Source organism: Quercus robur, chromosome 1, assembly GCF_932294415.1.
Source record: "Quercus robur chromosome 1, dhQueRobu3.1, whole genome shotgun sequence".
NCBI classification, from domain to species: Eukaryota; Viridiplantae; Streptophyta; class Magnoliopsida; order Fagales; family Fagaceae; genus Quercus; species Quercus robur.
The window spans coordinates 22,096,046-22,115,369 of NC_065534.1; the positions used below are offsets into that span (position 1 = coordinate 22,096,046).

The window sequence follows — 19,324 nt, forward strand, 5'->3', positions numbered from 1 at the left end:
AAAGTTGAGTACGTAAAACAGTAGAAAAATACAAAGTTGATTTTTTATTATTCAAGAATTAAGATTAAAAAAAAAAGTTTCAATCTTTAATATACCACCATTAATTAAAGGTAGAGTAGGTTCTGTTTTCTCCCATCACTTTTCTGCTTAGTTTTTAATTTATTTTATTCATGTATAGTACAACTTTTTAAAAAATCTTACTTTTAGATTTATAAAAGTACAAAGTATAAAAAAAAAGTATATTTAATACACTGTCAATAAAAAAACAAACGATTTGTTAATTATGGTCGTCAACGACAGTACCTGTTGCTCTCTAACTAGTCTCTATTAACCGTACATTAGTACACTTATCACAAAACTACAAAATCCCCGACTACACAGTGGTACTTTTCCGTAATTAATACCATTCATCAAGGGTGTTTCTTTATACCTATATCACACGCTGCCTCTATATCTTTAGCCAAGAAACAAATAATATGAGTGCAAAATTTCGGTTTGGGGGACCCGGAATTCAATTCTTAAAAATTGACACATTGTCGCCGTTAAAAGTAACGGACCTAATATACACGTTAAAGCTAACGGCGACAGTTTGCTAAAAACTTGTTCGCAATTATTGTCATATTGTGTGCTTTCAAGGCTCTCTTTCTCTCAAGCTCCATCATAGTCCCTAGCGTAACACAAACCTCGTCCTCAAGAATCTCGAACAACCAGGGAAAAAAGAAGATGTGTCAGATTCGAGTTTCAAAAGGGTCTTTCTCAGAATTGAGATCTGAGGTACCATAATTCGGTGGAAGAGGTAAGCATGAATGAACTACTTTTTGAAGTTTTTGCAATGACAATTTTTGTGTTTTTGTTTTGTTTTTGGTTTTGAGATTGATGAAGATCTACTTAGATGTAACTAGTTTATGTGGAACTGTACGTATGTTCTTGATTATGGTTTTGCTTTTTGGTGTCATGGGTCTTTGTCGAATTATGACACTTAAGTGAAAATCTCACTTTTATTTATTATTTTATCTTTTTCAAAATTTGGGTCACTGTTTATGTTTAAATTATATAGCTTCTCAGAGCTTATTCATAGACAGGTTTTAGAGGTGTTCTTGAGCTGAGTCAGCTGGATCTGTAACTCGGATCCTACATTATTTATTGTACTTTTTTTCTTCGATGGTCGGATTAGGGTTTCAGCATGATAGACGTGGACATGTGGTATTGTGATTCTCTAGCTGAAGTGGTGGTGATGCTTTTACGTTTCGATTTTTGATCTAAAAAGCTTTACTGTTTTTTGGGTGTTCATCAAGTTGAAGATTACCGACAGCGATAGGGATTGCACTGTTTGTGATAAAGTTTCGGAGCGGTGTGTGTATGAAATAATTGTCGCTTTGGTAGGGAAGTCAGTACAGTGACTTGTTATTTCAAAGTAAAACCTATGACCCAAAACAACAAACAATAAAACAAAACAAAAAAAGAAACAAGCAGTGGTAATAAATTCGAAACAAGATAGTGGCATCTCTCTCTCTCTCTCTCTCTCTCTCTTTCTCTCTGTGTCTTTCTCTATTTGGTGAAGCTTTTACCTTGAATCTTTCTTCGTCTTTTGTGTCGTCCTCCTAGCTGCACAGTGTGCATTTTATGTGTTATGTTATCAACGCATGCATTCTTTGAATATCACTGAGGTAAGATGTAGAGCAGCCCTATTATTCTTTGTAATTTAAATTGATTATATAATATATGTTTTATTTTTGATGTTTGAACACGATGATAAGTTGCAGAAAAGTGCTTAGAGAATGGTACTTTCAACTCTAGCTTGGTGAGTCAATGGAGATGAGTGGCTTTAGGCCTGAACTGCATGTAGCACAGCAAAGCCGGCGTGATAAGTTGAGAGTTCCGCAACAAAGTTCAACCCCATCTCACCATTTAGAAGATTTTCCTGACAATTTGGAACAAATACCAGTCGTCCACTCGAGGCTAAACCCAGATCTTGTTCAAGTTCGGAATGTTGACAATGCCAATTTGCTTTATGACCCAGCTGTATACTCCTCAGATATGATCCATTTTTCTTCGAAGTCAAATGTTCGCCAAGAGATAGATGCAACTGACCCATTTGCCAATTCATCTCACGCTCACCCAATCTCCTCCAATTTCAATTCTTTACCTAAAGCCCCCGGTGAACCACGTAATTGGAAAAGCCATGGTGGTTCACAGCAAGGCTGTGATTGGGCGGTGAATTATGCTAGTGGTTCGGTAGGTAGTGAAAGCAATGTTGTTCCAAGCCCAGTGTTTTTCGGGGAAGTAAATAACATTTCTGGATATCCACACTATTCGAAACCTAGTCATTTCAATGAGTTTCAAGATGTCAGGTCGTCTTTCAAAAATCCGTCCAGTACCCAAGATAGACAAAAGCATTTCACATCTTCTTCTCCACTTTACCAAAATAGTCTCCAAGATGTTGTCACTTCAGCTTCTAACAGAACCCAGGGGTTAGAAATGGTGTCACTTGTGCAGCACAATTTGAGAGGAACTGGCCGTGCATGGCCAGAGGGTGGGAACGAACTTGCTCTACTTCCAGCCTATGGAAATCAGTCAGACGTGTTGTGTTTTGAAAACGCTGGTGCTTGGCCAAATAGACCAGTTGAGAATTGGAGTGGTGGTGAATTGGGTTTTGCTGCAAGAAAGAGTAGTGATGAAGAATTGAGAAATGTTGTGAATACTGATTCCAATCCTCAGGGTTTATCACTCTCACTTTCATCAAACCCAACTTCAAAACTGCCTCAGTTTGGAGAGGGATCATGTGGGTCAGGACCAAAGCCATCTATAATTAGTAAAGGTAGTGGGAAATCTCTTCAAGACATAGTGGGGGTTTCTACTACTAACACTTATAGAAACACTGGTCCTCTTGGCCCTTTCACAGGATATGCAACCATTTTAAAGAGTTCAAAGTTCTTGAGGCCTGCACAGCTGTTATTGGATGAATTTTGTGGTATAAAGAGTGGTTTAAAACTCTTGAAACCATGTGAGGTGTCTGAGAGGATGTCTAGCGAGGTTAGCACCTCAGGTGATGCTATGAATGCTACTGAAACTGAGGTTGGTGCAATGGGTAACAATTCAGGTGGATCTTCCTCCACATTTTATAGTTCAAATGAAATTAGTGGTGATGGTGGAGTTGGGAGTAGCTCTTGTGAATCTTTTCGGCCTGACTACCAACAAAAGAAGGCAAAGCTTCTATATATGCAGGAGGAGGTTGGTTGTTGATTTATCTTTATCTAATTAATTATCTTCCATTTGTTAATATATATATATATATATATATGTATATGCTTGTGTGAGATATGTAAATAGTGTATGCGTGTGTGATAATGTTAAAATGACAATGGCATGTTAGTTTCTTTTGTTTTGAAAGGATTTAAATTGTTAGAAACCAACAACATGCATTGATTATTGGGTGTAGATAAGTATGTTAAAAGGAAAATGCTAAAGCTAACTTTAGTTTAGCAAGTGATGTTAGAGATATTACAATTTTTGCTACATAAAGCTAACAAGTTAATGTGTCATAAACCACTAAAAAGTAATTCAAATGATAATTAATTAGGTTGATGTCCATTAATCACATTCATTGCATGTCACAATGATTAGTTTGTGACATTTTGTAGTAAAATTTGTAGTAGCTTTAGAATTTTTTTGTCAAGAGCTTTTAGCTTAATTGGAATCTCTTGGTGTTTTTAACATAGACATCCAATATATAAATTCCACTGCTCCCAACTATCAATGTGTATAGAAAAAACAATTTCCCACCAATTTTATTAAAATATATTTACAAATTGAAATGACAATGAATTTGATTGGTAGATTTTAACAACATAGTAAATGAATGATTGACTATTCTTTTTGTGATGGATGCCACATTGGTTTGTCAGGCTTATGCAATAAAATTTTTAATTTCCCTAGCATGAAAAAGTTCCTTTACATTTCAAGGCTCTCCATTTCTTCCATTTCACTGTTAATTAGGATTTAATTTCTAGATCTAACGGTTTGTCAACATCATTCAAAATTTTAAATAACATGGTTGTTTGTATACCTTCAAAATATTAAAATTTAATTTAAACTATAATATTCATCCATTTCGGATGGAAACGATCCTTTTCCCCCTAGCACCACTCAGGTCAAAATTATAGTTGGAGTCCTCTGACTTTGTAGCTCAGTGTTTATAACAAACTAAGTACACATGAATTTGGTTTCAAAACCTTTTTCAGGCCTCAAATCTCACCTTTCAGATTATAAATTTATATAGAAAACGAAAAAGAAAATCTGTATTATATCTATGTTCTCAAAGTTTATTTTTCATCTAATGCAACAAAATAATTTGTTAAAAATCTCAACTGTAATTATCCGCCTATAATCCAGGCGAGTTCCAAATTGTATTGATAAAAGGAAATGCAAGATATAAAACTATTCATAGAGAAAATTACGTTTTAAATACTGTTCTCATTGAAAAAAAATCTGTCTTTATGTTTGAAGAACAGTGATAGAAAAGTTAAGACATTCTTTCTTGGGATTGGTGGAGAAAGGGAAGAAGGGGTATTAACAGAGACAAATAAGGAAGGACTTGTAGCTCTCTCTCTCTCTCTCTATATATATATATATATATATATATATATACACACACATATATACACACACGCACATGTTATAACTAAGTTATAAAAAGTGCAACCAAGTGGGTGCAACCAAGTGGGTTCATAGTTGAATATAATTTTGAACTGGAAAACTGTGTGCTACTGCTCCAAATTTAACATATAGTGTCCATATTCATAAGGGTGACTAAAGGTTTTCAATCACTCTCTGCTTGATGCAGCTCTACTATTATAGGCTCTATGTAGCTGGCTGTGGTAGTCACTCGACAGGACCTGGGGACAGTTTAGCCATGAGCTTAAGTGATTCATCCCAAAAAAAAAAAAAAAAAAAAAAATCACTGATTAGGATATTAATCTAATATTTGATCTTGGGATCAACATGTTACCGATAATAAGATGGGCAATGAAACTCTTATTTTTACATTCACTTTCATGTTTTAAAATGTGGACATTTTAAAACAGTGGATGTATGTTTTACATCTACATTTTCATATCAATGTAGATATTGATGTAAAATAGTGGATGTAAATGAGTATGAGAGGATATTTTCCATAATTAGATCCCCTCTAGTGTCAATGTTTGCCCCTTCTCTTTAATTTTTTCAAATCGGCTCTCATCTTTGAGCTTTATATTTTATCCTTATCTAGGCGTCCTCCACATATGCATACCAAGAATTAGATCTCCCCTAGTCATATTGAAATGAGGTTGCTCATCCTTCCCATTGAGTCAATCACTCAATCTCACGGAAGTCACTTCAGACTGAATCAATTAATCTTGGGAAAAATTAATTAACAAAGGTTGGATTTAATGCTTGAGACTAGCCGTTGGAACAACTTACACATAGAAAAACATACACAACATTAAAAAAATATGACTGGCAATGAGGATGATTTTTATTTTCTAGTGCTTCTATTGCCTTCTATGGAGATTCAGGCTTGCAGTGGGGTATTGCTGTACAAAAGTTGGAATACCAGTGCTGAATGAAATATTGGATATCCAATATCACTTAACATGGTATCAAATTTGAATTTTTTATGTTCTTTTCAATGCTAATATGTGTATGATTATGATTTTGATGACGTTGTTTGTGTAACTAATGCTAGTCTCCCCTAGACTCCTAAGTTACTTCCTTTCTTCATTTTCTTTTCGTTATTCACTTGACTATACTGTTGTTCTGCTAGTCAACACGTGTTTGGAAGTTGGTTGGATTGTAGCTGTGTATGCATAGGTTAAATATTTGGATAAGTTATTTGGTCTCCCTAAAGTAGGTCTTGGCACCTAATATGAAGCCTTTGCTTTTCAATTTCTCAATTCTTACCTTGGTTTTCACCAATTCTTATTAGTAAAAAAAAAAAAAAAAAAAAAAAAAAAAAAAACAGAAAAAGATGAAATTAAGATGGATTGTATCCTAGTAGGAGATAATTTGGTTATTTCTTTGTGTTAGAGATATATTAGCCCATTAGCATAGTAGATTAAACCCTAGACTAATAGACTTCTAGTACAAGTAGGAGACTTGGCTTGCACATAAAGTAGAATTAGGCTTGGGCCTATGCTAATGGGCTAATATATCTCTAACACTTTGCAAATCACTCCTCACTATTTTATTTCCTTGAGTTTGGAGGATTATAGCATGCATCTGGATGATTCATGGCAGTTTTAACTTGCTAATTCTCTAAAAGTAACATGTTTGATAGGTTGATGGTGCACTGTCATTATATGAGAATTTATGCAATACCTCAAAATGACTACACACATCAGTGATACCTATACTTGTTTATATAGTAAATAATGCTCAGTGTGGGACTTAGCACACACCTATATGATGCCCTCACATATAGTACTTGACATCCTTTGTGTATCGCTATCTCTCCCTGTCAAATGTTTGGTATCTTTGTCTAATGAACTCTTGCTGCCTTGCAGTGTCCTTGAGTCTTAAGGCATTACCGTATTGGTTTGGATATCATTTGACAACCTCGTCTTGCCCATGTTGCCATGTGGAATGTTATTGCACTGCTTTCTCAAGTTTTTTGCTCTCATATTCAAGTGAAAATGGAATTAAGTTTTTCGATTGATTGATATGTGCTTCTCACTGATTTTATATGCTCATCTTTGATAGAAAAATCTTCAAAGTCTGAAATTTCAATTAATTTTTTTTTTTTTTAAATTTCAGTTTACATGTTGATGCTAACTTTTGATGCATTTCATAGGCCCGTAGGGCATCCATATGCGTTAAAGTTCCCGATTTTTAATAAATATATAAGATGATTCTAGATTGATGAAAGATCCGTTCTAGCTTTCACTCTTAAGAGAGTCCTAATGTCTTTTTAAAATCATGATGAGGCAGCTGTGACTATTCTTTTGTCCAAATATGCTATAAAAGGAATATAGCCATTGCCTATGTTAACTGCAAACAGTTGATTGAAACCAATGAAAAAGATAAATAATCATTGAACAACTTTAAATTTAAAGTGAAACTTTAGGGAACAAAGAACCGGAATTTTAAATGGCCCACATTGTCATTAGGATAGGATATGTAGGACCATTGAAATTTAAATTTCAATTAACAGTACACACCACTTCTTTTCTAGTCGCTTTATTAAAGTCCGAGACCCAATGAGTTGTGTCTGTCAATGTCCAAAGGCCTCATTGTAGTGTGAATTTAGGGCCCATGTTAATGTTACTATTAATTTTTCTCATTCTAGGATGAATAGACAACACATTTCAACTGTCATTACTCTCTTTCACCCATTCCAATATAAGGATTAGTCAATCTAAAGGATTAGTCAATCAAATAATAGATAATAAATGGGTCAGTTTGGAAATAAACGAATTGCTGGTTGTAGAATACTATCATTCTCATCATACTTAACTCTAAATAAAATAAAATTTCCAACACTTTTTCCCTCTTTTGCCTAAGCAAAAAGACCGACCAAAGTAAGTGCACTCAAAGAAAATATCATCTTACTCTGCATAAGTTGTTATCATAACATTATAACTATTGAATTTCTTTCATGATGGTTGTTATCAATTTTCACCCAAGTCACTTATTTAAAAAAAAAAAAAAGGCACCCTTGAGTTGAGTAAACTGCCTAGTGCTATAAAAAGATCTCACAATTGTCTAGATGACAAGTGGTTAACAGTAAATGATAAAGTGATTTGATTGGATAAATATTGTGAATATTATTATATTGGTTGCAGTACTCCTCTAAGTAGTTGCATGTACTGTTCTTGCTTTGTGACTTGCTGTGCTGGACCTTTCTCTTCTTTTATGTGAAAGGTATGCAGAAGGTACAAGCAATATCATCAGCAAATGCAGATGGTAGTTTCATCCTTTGAAACAGTAGCAGGTCTAAGTTCTGCCACTCCTTACATATCCTTGGCTCTGAAGTCAGTCTCTAGGCACTTTCGGTCTCTAAAGAATGCTATCTCAGACCAGCTTAAGCATATAAGAAGAACTCTCGGGGAGGATTTGTCATCACCGACAACTGGTACGAGCAGTAGTAAAGTTGATACAAGTACGTCGAGGCTGAAGTACTTGGACCAGAGCTTGCAAAGGCACAAATATGGTGGGGGCAATGTGGGGTTCCTTGAAACCCAACATGTCTGGAGGCCCCAGAGAGGCCTACCAGAACGTTCGGTCGCTATTCTTAGAGCCTGGCTATTTGAACATTTTCTTCACCCGTAAGCCTCTCTGCGTGATTTGTTTGTTTTACAATTTTAATATCATGTGAATTTGTTGTGTTTATGGATGATGCTGTTTTAGGTACCCCACGGACACAGACAAGCACATGTTAGCCACTCAAACAGGTCTTTCTCGAAACCAGGTAAGGTTAATTAATTTTTATTACATAATTCAGCATCTTAAATCAATTTGTTTGGTTGTCTAAACTGGTGTGTGGTGGTATTAAAGCCAATCTAGTATAGTAGCATGAAAGAACATTCTCAATTAAAGAAATCAACACCCCCCTCCCTCTACTCGTAGCTCAATTGGTATTGCTTGGTATTCAACAAAGAAGTCCATGATTCAAGTTTTCCCTTCCTTAACTATCAAATTATACAATAAAAATCACCACTCCCAAACCTTAGTGTTTTGATCCCATTTAATTACAGTAAGTCTAATAATGTCAATAATTATTAGACAACTACTGATATGATAGATTGTGATTGGTGTATAATAAAAATGATGTCAGTAGTGGTCCCAATGAAAGTGATGTTGTAGCATTGTTGATTTAATTATGGTCTAGCCAGAAGTTCCTGTTGGGCTATGTGGAGTTTGGCTTGTGCCTACAAATAGTAGTATCTAGAAATGTGTTGTTATACTTTCTTTTCTTTCTCTCGAGTTTGCTGCTTGGATTAAGAATATTGGTCATAACTCATAACCATACTGACCTTTGTATGAAAAAACATGAGTTTTAGCCGTGGTGATATTTTGACTGATAAATGCAGGTGTCGAACTGGTTCATAAATGCCCGCGTGCGTGTTTGGAAACCAATGGTCGAAGAAATACACATGCTCGAAACTAAAGGTGTGGCAGAAGCCAACCAAAATTCCAACAAGAATGGTGGAAACTCAGCTGCTGAAGGTAGCCGTGACCAACTCCCTAACAATCTAAGCATTAATGCAATGCACAATAAGCAGATGGAATGCTTAGGTATGGAGTCCTCACTGAGCACTGGACATGGACTTGATGCAGAGCAGTGGAATCAAGAGAAGCGTTCGAGAATGGATTGTCAGATTCCAACAAACATGGATGGGTCATCATTGATGGGTTTTGTCCCATACCAGCGAGGTGGCCTCGAGATTGGGGGACTTGGAGTTGGAGCTGTTTCCCTTACATTGGGTCTCAGGCATGGTGCAGAAAATGCACAGCATCAGCATCAGCATCAGCACCAGCACCAGCACCAGCACCAGCACCAGTTGCAGCAACAGGAGGATCAGCTTAGGCAGCAATTTGGAGGGCAGATGATTCATGATTTTGTGGGCTGATTTATATAATGCTTGTTGCCAGCAGCATTGGAAGTGAATAAAGGGAGAAGACACGGCTCCTTACTGCCACCATGTTTCATTATGCATTGGCCTCTCTGAAGTTGTGTATATTGACAAATAGATGATTTCTTAAAGGAGTCATCCATTGTTAGTAGATCCTGCATAGGGGATGCGTGATGGTGAGAGACCATTCATCCTTGTAATGTGGCTTGAATCGCCTGATATCATATTTGTAATCTTTTAAGATGATATGCTATATATTTTCCACAGTCCACTACTAACTTCTTAGGTGAGGCAACTTCCCTCACCCTAGGTGCAATTATGTAATATCCTTGTATGAAAAAAAAAAAACCTAAATATGAGAGAGAGAGAGAGAGAGAGAGAGAGAGAGAGAGAGAGAGAGCCTCCTGGAATGTCTCTAGTGCGTGCGCTACGACAAACCTGCACCCTCACCAGCTACGAGGAGGCAATGCTTGTGTTGGTGAGATATGTAGGAAGATGATGAAATTAAAGTAAAACTAGTCAATATTTGCACAATGCACATGTATATTATAAATTCATTGTGACATATTTTGTACAAAATTATTTTGATGACTCATTTATACTAAATGGTTACTTCCAGACAACTGACAAATAAATGGTCTCTTCGAAAGTCCTTGAACATGTGCACGCGCACACATGAAATCTTTCATACGGTCCTCATTTACACAAATCAAACCAAAAAAATCATGAATATGGAACTCACTCACTCACATATATGGCGCGATCCTCAATGAGTCCTAAATGTTTGATTTGCGCCTTACCTATACTCCCAAAATTTCAACTAGTAAAACAAATTCAAAGGATTTTAAGATTGCATTTAGATTCTTATTTGTGTCCAACAAAAATAGCCCCAAAATAGTTATCGACCTGCTAATCATTGTGACGACCAATATTTTTTGGGAATCACCTTAGATAGCAAGTCTTGTAATAGAGACTTAACTAACAAGTAACAATGCCTACGCTTCTAGATTACTAGATTTGCAAATGAAGACACCATTTGATTTATTTAAGGTAAAAGATAAGGAAAACAATAAATATCCATTTTCTTGATGAATAAAATTTATTTCATTTATTCTATTGAACAATGAAAAATAAAAGATTCAAATCAAATTACTTGGGTTTAATCTCCTAGTTATAATGTAAATAACAAAAATTACAATGGAACAAGTCTAATATAGATTCTACAATTTAAGTTTAAAGGCTAGGTGATGAGATGAGGAGATGTAAGTACCGATCCTGACCCGATCTAAAGATCGGTTTATTAGGAATTAATGGTCAATTATAATCTTTGTCATTATTAGCAATCAAACAAATACATTTAGAAAGATCATATCATACATAAAAATAAATGATAATAAGAAAACAACACATGGGGATAATTAAGCTAAAAAACTTGAAATCCATAAAAATTAAGAGGTTAGTGCACATGGAAAAAGAAGAAGAATAAATACAACCTTTAACCACTAAGCCTATGATTGAGAGGTTAACGCAATTCATCAATCCATCTAACATTTGGTTGGGTTTGAATCATACATTCTTAACATTCCCTAGAATTTCCTTGAATTCAATCACCAAGTGAAATCCTCAGGGATATCACAAAATTAGAATGATAAAGCATGATATTATGAATGTGAATATGAATAAATTCTAGCTCATATGATTATTCATTTCAAGATTCCCATTATCATATGTGGCATATCAACCCTACATGTCATCAATCAATCCACGATATCCTATCTATGACACAAAAGTGTAGCTAACATTCTAAAAAAATAAATCAAGAAAATTACTTTTGAAATTTAGTTGCACGCACCCCTCCAAATAAAGAGCTTGATGATGGCTTCCTTTGTAGGCTCCTATCTTTGAACACGAACTCTGTTGATGATCAAGTCTCCATCTTTTTTGAAGGATCCACGGGCCTTCTCTCTATTTTGGATGATAAAAATAGTGATTGAGGGGAATCTCGATTTTATGGCTTTGGCTGGGACTAGAGGACTAATTCATACTTGAATGGGAAAAGCCAAGTAGTTGAAGTATTTTTGTGCTTGTAAAAATGGTGAGGATAAGCCTTCAATTTAGTGGTTTTTGAAGGAGGTTTTCCAAAGGTGAAGGTATTTTTGCCACTTTCCAAACCTTTACACAAGAAATTCCAAAACTGGCCAAGCTTGAGTCCTCATTGATGTTGATTCTTTTCCTTTTTATAAAAGAAGGGTTTTTTGGTGGTTTGATTCTTGTGGCCCGTGGGATTTTTTATTTTATTGTTTTCTGATAAATGAGATGTATTTATCCAAAAAATGTTGAAAAAAAGGAAGACTATGAGAAAATAAAAGCAAAATATCAAATTGCTCTGCCTTAGCATCAAAGTGCTGAAAGTAGGCTCTTTGTATGCGATTGGCACTTTAAGCTAGGGTCAAAGTGTTGATCATCACTTTTGATGCCCAATTTCATAATTATCCATTTTTGCTTTGATTTTTTGGCATTTCAAGGAATGTATAAGTTATTTTTATCATGATTAACCCCTCTTCTGATTAGGTTGACCCTAAAAGAGATTAGGGTTTTTAGCTATGAAGTAATTATTCACTTATGAAAATTTCATGTAACAATTTAAAATGTCCAGATATTCTATTGGTTTCATTCCATGCATGTGTGTTCATCCTTTGTTTTGAGTTAGGCCAATGAGAATTTTACGTCTAATTAATTCTAGTCGTGCCTATATTAATTAGGACCAATTAAAACCCAATGATCCTTTAAAATGTGAATTCAATTCCATTTTAAAGATTGTTATTCCACTAATGAATCTTGATCAGTCATCAGTTTCAAATTAAACATAGCTCTACTTTTGTGTGGGAAATGACCATTTTACCCCTAGGAATTTTAACTGCATGAAATGAACCTTTTATCCTCGAACTTATAAAATAACATTTTAACCCCTAGACATGGGTTTCCTTGGAAATTTTGATTTTTCTCTAGTTACAAAATAGGGTGTTTACATATAGCCCTAAATGCGGAACTTTCATAATTGAGCGTACACCAATGTTTAGAAAGGATGCCGATTTAGAAACCAAAGAAAAATCCATGTTCGAGACAAGTAATGAAAATCAACTTCTTTGAACTGTATGGACAATTCTTCAAGGTACTCAGGGTGAGGCTGTAGCTTTTTTTCTTAGGTTTCTATTTCCCTTGGAATTTTGGATTATCAAAGCAAAGTCTTCACAAAACTTCTCTCTTTAAGTTTTCTATCTCAAATTTTGTTGTCGATGAAACTGTTGCCTGCATCCTAAAAATCCCAATTGAACAAATAACTAACAAGTAACTATATAATTAAATAGAATTGGTGGCTATTAGAACAATTAGTTCCTGTCCAAAAAGAGCCTAAAAGATTAAATAAAATATTCCCAAAATTCAAATAAAGAACCCACAAATCTAATACATCTTTGTTGAGATAACAGAATCTTTGAAACCCGTTTATAGTGATTACAGTTAATTATATTGGATTTATGTGAAATAAAAATAGAAAAATATAATACACTATACAAAAAAATTTATGTCAGGCCTCCGCTCATTGGCAATATCAAGAAGAAAGTTACTTTTGCAAAATATAGAGATTACATGAGTGACACATATCTTTTACAAAATATAGATTCCAAATATATCGAAAGAGTTGTCTTTCTCAGTTTACAAAAGCTAAGACTAAATAACCTAGTAGGGTTGGTCGAGTGGTTGGGCACTCGGTCTTAAAGTGCCTGTTTTGAATTTGACTAGGAGCTCCTTAGTTCAAGTCTGGGCATCAACATTTTGAGAAAACTCTCTGGATTAGTGATTTAAAAGTTTTGAGGAAATACTGTGAGAAACCAAAAAAAAAGAAAAGCTAAGACTAAATAATAATAAATAATGAACTAGTCATGTGCATATATAACTCCAAACCTTGGAAATGTGTGGTTGGCACTTTTTTATATTTCTAATTGAGACATTCAGGTTCAAACCTCTTTCAACCCTAAATATCACTGTATAAAAAGAAAAAAGAAAAAAGAGAAAAAGAATTAGTTGCTTATAGAGGAATAAAATTCCAATTAGAGACAACTAAATGATTTAATTAGGCCCTAATTCCTTGTTATGTATTGTTGTCCCACACGGTAAGGAGTCCAAGCTAAGGTCAACATATAGAGACTCCAAATATAATTCAAATTTGAACATCAGGCACAAAAACAGAGTTGTACTCGTCAAGATTCAGTGCAATACCGGTATTGCACCATGTGCATTTACTCATATTATTCTCACTTTTTTTTTTCTTCTTCTTTCACTTTTTAACTTTCACATTAAAAAAAAAAACTTTTTTTTATTGAATGGTTGAGATAGAAGATTGTTTTTCTTAATTCTCAATCTCAGGCATTGGAAGTAATTACACATGGTAGGTATTTCACCATGATCTGTGTTATACATATCAAATGGCCGTATTGGCAAGATTGGCTCTATATTATAGGCGAATGAGATAATTTCGCCTAATGTACCCAAAAAGAAAAATGCATCCAATTTTTAATCAATAAAGTTATTTATTTCATTGTAATAGTATTAATTAAATCCAAATATTAGTCAATAAATAAAAAATATTTTTTTATCAAATGAAAAACAAGAATGAGAGAGAGAGAAATGTTACATTCACAACATTTTTCACAATAAATCTGTTGTTACTGGTTGTTATTAGTGGGGAAAAAAAAGTAATTTTAGTAGAGGGCTCAAATTAGAACTAGTAACAACTTAACACCTAAAATTTGTTGTGAAAATGTTGCAAATGTAACATTTCTCCCAAAAAAAAAAAAAAAAAGGCCTAAAACACACACAATTTTACTAGTTCTCATTTAGATCCACCACTAACATCAATTTTTTATTTACCATTATCAATCTATCACATCAACATGTATGAAAAGTTTTGCCAGATTTTTGTATCTATAAGCTTTCTAAAAAACAAATTCTACGTGACTAATTAGTAATTTTTCATCTAAAATAAGATAGTAGAGTTTAAGCAATATTTAATTTTTTTAAAGTCATTTAAATATATAAAAAAACTTAATTTAGTTTTCACCTAAGTCTCTCAAATGCATCAAGTTGCCCTTGCGTATATTAAAAATACATATAGAATGATGGAACAACGTTTTTTTATGCTCACACCAAGTGCAAGGTAGGATCGTGTGCTACATATAATTGATAAATGACAATCGAATCTCCAAGTGATGAGAGACAGGTGATAGTTCATGTGTTGCATACTTGCATGTGTATTACATATATTAAAGCTTCTACGCCATGAAGTACATAAAAACTTACATTTGTAACAAAAAATTCCCTATTTGAACTGAAATTAATAAACACGTGAATTTTTTCGAGGATCTTTTAAATAACTATGCTTTTCTTGCGGTATGATTCCCGTACTTGATTGTTAAAATTATATCAAATAAAAGCTTAGATTGCATTCGGCTCATGCAGCCATGCATGCATGAATTATAGTTTATTATGGAGAAATTCGAAGCATCTCGCTTACGTTTAAAAAAAAAAAAAAAATGTTACAGAAACTGAGTACTTTCCATTAATTATACAAGAGTACAACCAAGCAATAACTAATTAAAAATAGTCCAAACATAGTTTATGATTATTTATACCACAGAACATAGTACGTACGTGCTGTACATGACAATAGGTCACAAAATACAATAAGTATAGATAATTCAAACTTATGCCATCTATACTATTACAGATTTGGCTTACCACCAGTAAGGTTCACTCTTTTATTTTTTGCTTGGTCTAGTCTATATATTATTAAGCCTTACATAACAGGCGTCACTAGGCTAATTAACCGTAGGCTTATGCCGACAGGGAGGGTCATAAGGAGCGAACTTTTCTCTAGGAATGTAGTGGTGATCATTTGTATCGTCTGGATTGCTCATATCCTGATCGATTAGCTGCTGCTGCTCTTGCTCATGCATTTCAACCATCAAAGTTTTCCGATTTGTGGCCAAACAAGAGCTCACCATCATCATCAAGACTAAAGCAAGTGCTAGAAACCTCATTCTTCAACTTTTACTGTCACTGCCATTCAAAACCCAAATCATTTAATTAAAAGGATTAAAAAAAAAAGAAAAGAAAAAGGAAGAAACATTATTAGTCTTCTTAAGTAAGGGAACTAGAATAATCAACCAGAGAAAGAAAAAGGAAAAAACATTGTTTTGATATTTTAAATATCTATATTTTTTTGGAAGCAGTGCAAAATATTTACTTACCCAACTAGGGGGTTATATGCTTTGGGACCTTATTACGGTGGAGGAAGAAGTTTAAGCAATTTATAGAGGAGTGCTAGGGTTTTTGTATAGACATGTTGTCATGAATATAAATTTATTGATGGAGTCTCCACCAAAAGAGGCAAAATTAAGTGGGATGACCATATAATTGAATTAAAATTGTTTTTAAAAGAATTAGAATGATGAAGTTGAAAGAATTCTTTGGTTCCCATTGGCACTAAAAATATGAAGATTCCACCTTAGCGGTGGAATTAGCTAGGTAAAAACAAAACTGTCCATCAAGCACACGGAGAGTTACCTGTTGTATTGCCTTCGTGATGTAAAAGCATAAGGATAATTACAGTTCTTTCCAAGACTTATCCGGAACTGTATTTGCACTATCAACTTAGATGTAGTTTCTCACTAAAAGATTTGTGATTTCTCTTCATTACCCAGATTCTCATCATATACTAAAGCAGATGGACAAATTCCTAACCTTATAAATTCTAGGTTTATCAACCTGTTGCAACTCGAGGACATTTTAAGAATCCTTTTTTTTTCCCCCTTGTTTACCAAAGCCAAAATCATACAAAATAGTTGACGATTTAGCAAATTCAGCAGCATCTAACTGACCTTGGGTTTGCCAATTAGTTTCCATTCTTTAGGTTTCACGTAAACCTATTTTTCTATTCCAATTTTGACTTCGACTCTCATTAGCAGCTCTTATAAATGAACACTATCCATGCCATTAAGAGATGTGTGAGTGCACTAGCTCTTGCACATCAAAATCCTAATTATAATACATGAGTCTACTTGTTCTATATTTATTCATAGGGCAATATTAGATATTCTGTTTAAACAAGAATGTCAATTGCTATTCTCTCTCCCTCTCTCTTGATCGATCAATTCCAGCATTCACTTTCTTTCTTATATGTTTTTTTTTTCTTTGGGATAGTTAACGGTAATTTACTACAACAAAATGTATTTTTGGTGACGAAATTTAGTGAGGAAACCAAAAGATAACATATATTGCATCCCCAATTATAAAAAATAAATAACTTTTAGTGATGAAAATACAATTTTGTTACAAAAAAGTAAGGCGCGGAATAAAAAGTTAGGGTGCAAAAATCTTTGAAAGTGCAAGGTTTAATTTGTTTGAACAACATTACAATAATTTGACTTAAGAGTTTAATTTGTTACAATTTAAAAGTGTAAGGTTTAATTTGTTTCATGAAAATCTTTGATAGATCCCTGATGTCTAACTATGCTATGAGTCTTTTTGACAAAGTTTTTGCGGTATTTAATTTAATTGAATAGTATGCTACACCCTCGTTCCCCCAAAAAAAGAAAGTAGAAAAAAAAAAACATTTATGTTTCAAATCCTTTCCCACCAATGGAGGCTAATTTAACCCATTCTAAATGCCATGGATTGGAAAATGTTATGTTTTAGTACGAACCACTTAATAGTATGATCAAAGAAAAATCAATGTTCGAGGAAGTAATGAAAATCAACCTCTTTGAACTTTATTGAAAATTCTCCAAGGTACTCATGGTAAGGTTCTAGCTTTTCATCTTCGATTTCCATTTCCCTTGGACTATTTTAATTATCAAAGCAGAGTCTTCATCAACTTCTATGTCATTTACTATGCGATTTATTGCAGCTTTTAGGCCCGAGATACAAGCCTCGTACTCAGTTACATTATAAGAGGCAAGAAAGTTGAGTTTGATTGCAATAGTTATGTGTACTTCCTTAGAGGATACCAACACGACTCCTACTTGACTTCCTCTTCTGTTTACTGCTCCATCAAAGTAAAAATTTCATTTAGATTGCTCAACTCTCAATATGAAATTGTTTGCAAATTCTTCTTCAATTCATACTACTTTGATGGACGAACATTGGGCCAAATGTTTTACTGTTGCTGGACTGTTGATTTCAGATGATTCCTACTAAACAGATTGAAGACAGAAGAAAGAAAGGCTTGTGTTTCTACTATGAAGAAAAATGGCAAATTGGGCACAAATGTAAGGTTATGTTTGGTAACAGCTTTTATTTTTTGTTTTCAAAAACTTGTTTTTCAGAATATAAAGAAAAAACAATTTTCTTGTATTTTTGAAATAAAAAACATGTTTGGTTAGTTGAAATTAAAAAAAATAGTTTTTTGAAAAAAAAAGAGAAAATACTAAAATATTTTGTTATTAGGATTTGAACTCTAATGCTAACCTATTAAATGAGACAGATTCATTAAATTAAATGCATGTTTCATTGACTTTTGAAAATTAGAAACTGAAAATAGTCTTTTGCATGTTTTCAGTTTCTTCACAAATTAAGTTTTGAAAACTGTTAGGTTCTAAATGTTTAGAATAATTGGCAAATCGTGAGCACAAACTTGTCTAGATATCAATCTTAGAGTCTATAGGTTTTATTAGACAATGCTCAATGTGATTCAAGAACATACAAGTTGCAGGAAGAAGATTTCATAATCTGTCTGGTTCGATCGATTGAAAGACAGGCTCGATCGATCGAAAGTCGTATCTGCAGAATTTTAATTAAGCCCAAACAGCAGTTCAAGCCCATTTAGGATTAGGCTTTCTAATCTACTTCTCCTAGTATATAAAGGAAACCCTAAACACGTTTTTATGTGGCTTTTCAGAGAGAAAAGAGTGTGCCTCTTTTGTATTTAGGGTTTTGTTCCTAAAAATCTCTCTTAGGTATTCTACCGGTGCTATTCTTTGAAGAATCTCAAGATCCGGTGTTGTAGAAGTTGCTGCCTTCTCTTGTCATCAAAGGTGTTGATGATCTAAACCTTCAAGGGTGGTCTTGGAGTCACAAACATGAGAGTTTGTGTTGCTAAACCTTTGAGTGGAATCTCAAAGTCACAAACGGGGGTGTTCGTGTTTTGCAAAGGTCAAAGAAAGAAGGAATCCGTGGATTCGGAGCTTGCACGTGGTCGTGTCAGTAAGTTCTACTGGTGGGTAGCAATAAGAAGTCGAGCGTGGGGGCTTGTAAGTTTTATTGTATGAACTTTGATTCTTTCTAGTGGATTTGCTTTTTACCTTGAGGATAGTTAGATTAAATCCTCCCCAAGTTTTTTTACCAGTTTGGTTTTCCTGGGTTATCATATCATTGTGTTATTTATCTTTTAGCTGCTATGCATGATATGATTGTTTAATTGTGATAACCTAGACTTGTAATTTGGACTAAGTAATCACTTGGCTAATTACCTAGGTTAATCTAATTGTGTTTTTAAGGGGTCTAAAAACTATCAAAAACAGTTTTTGTTTTCTGTCCATTTTGGGTTGCCAAACAAGTTTTTTAGTCTTAAAAATAGAAAATTGTTTTTGAAAACAGAAAATAATGGAAAAAAAAAAAGTTACCAAACATATCCTAAGTCACTAAAAGTCGTTTTC

At 34.0% G+C, this 19,324-nt stretch overlaps 1 protein-coding gene across 3 annotated transcripts; it reads left to right on the top strand.

Annotated features, from left to right (window-relative positions):
- The first annotated feature begins 533 nt into the window (after nucleotides 1-533).
- LOC126725616 (BEL1-like homeodomain protein 8) lies at nucleotides 534-9,889 on the top strand. Of its 3 annotated transcripts, none has more exons than XM_050430431.1 (5): nucleotides 534-796; nucleotides 1,758-3,231; nucleotides 7,900-8,303; nucleotides 8,386-8,446; nucleotides 9,069-9,889. In XM_050430431.1, the coding sequence occupies exons 2-5, from the start codon at nucleotides 1,810-1,812 to the stop codon at nucleotides 9,606-9,608; spliced, it is 2,427 nt and encodes an 808-aa protein (XP_050286388.1). In that variant the 5' UTR covers nucleotides 534-796; nucleotides 1,758-1,809; the 3' UTR covers nucleotides 9,609-9,889. The 3 variants fall into 3 exon arrangements, with proteins under 3 accessions (XP_050286388.1, XP_050286383.1, XP_050286395.1); XM_050430426.1 differs by having other exon boundaries at nucleotides 535-796; nucleotides 1,764-3,231; XM_050430438.1 differs by lacking the exon at nucleotides 534-796 and adding an exon at nucleotides 819-1,667 and having other exon boundaries at nucleotides 1,764-3,231.
- The last annotated feature ends 9,435 nt before the right edge of the window (nucleotides 9,890-19,324 follow it).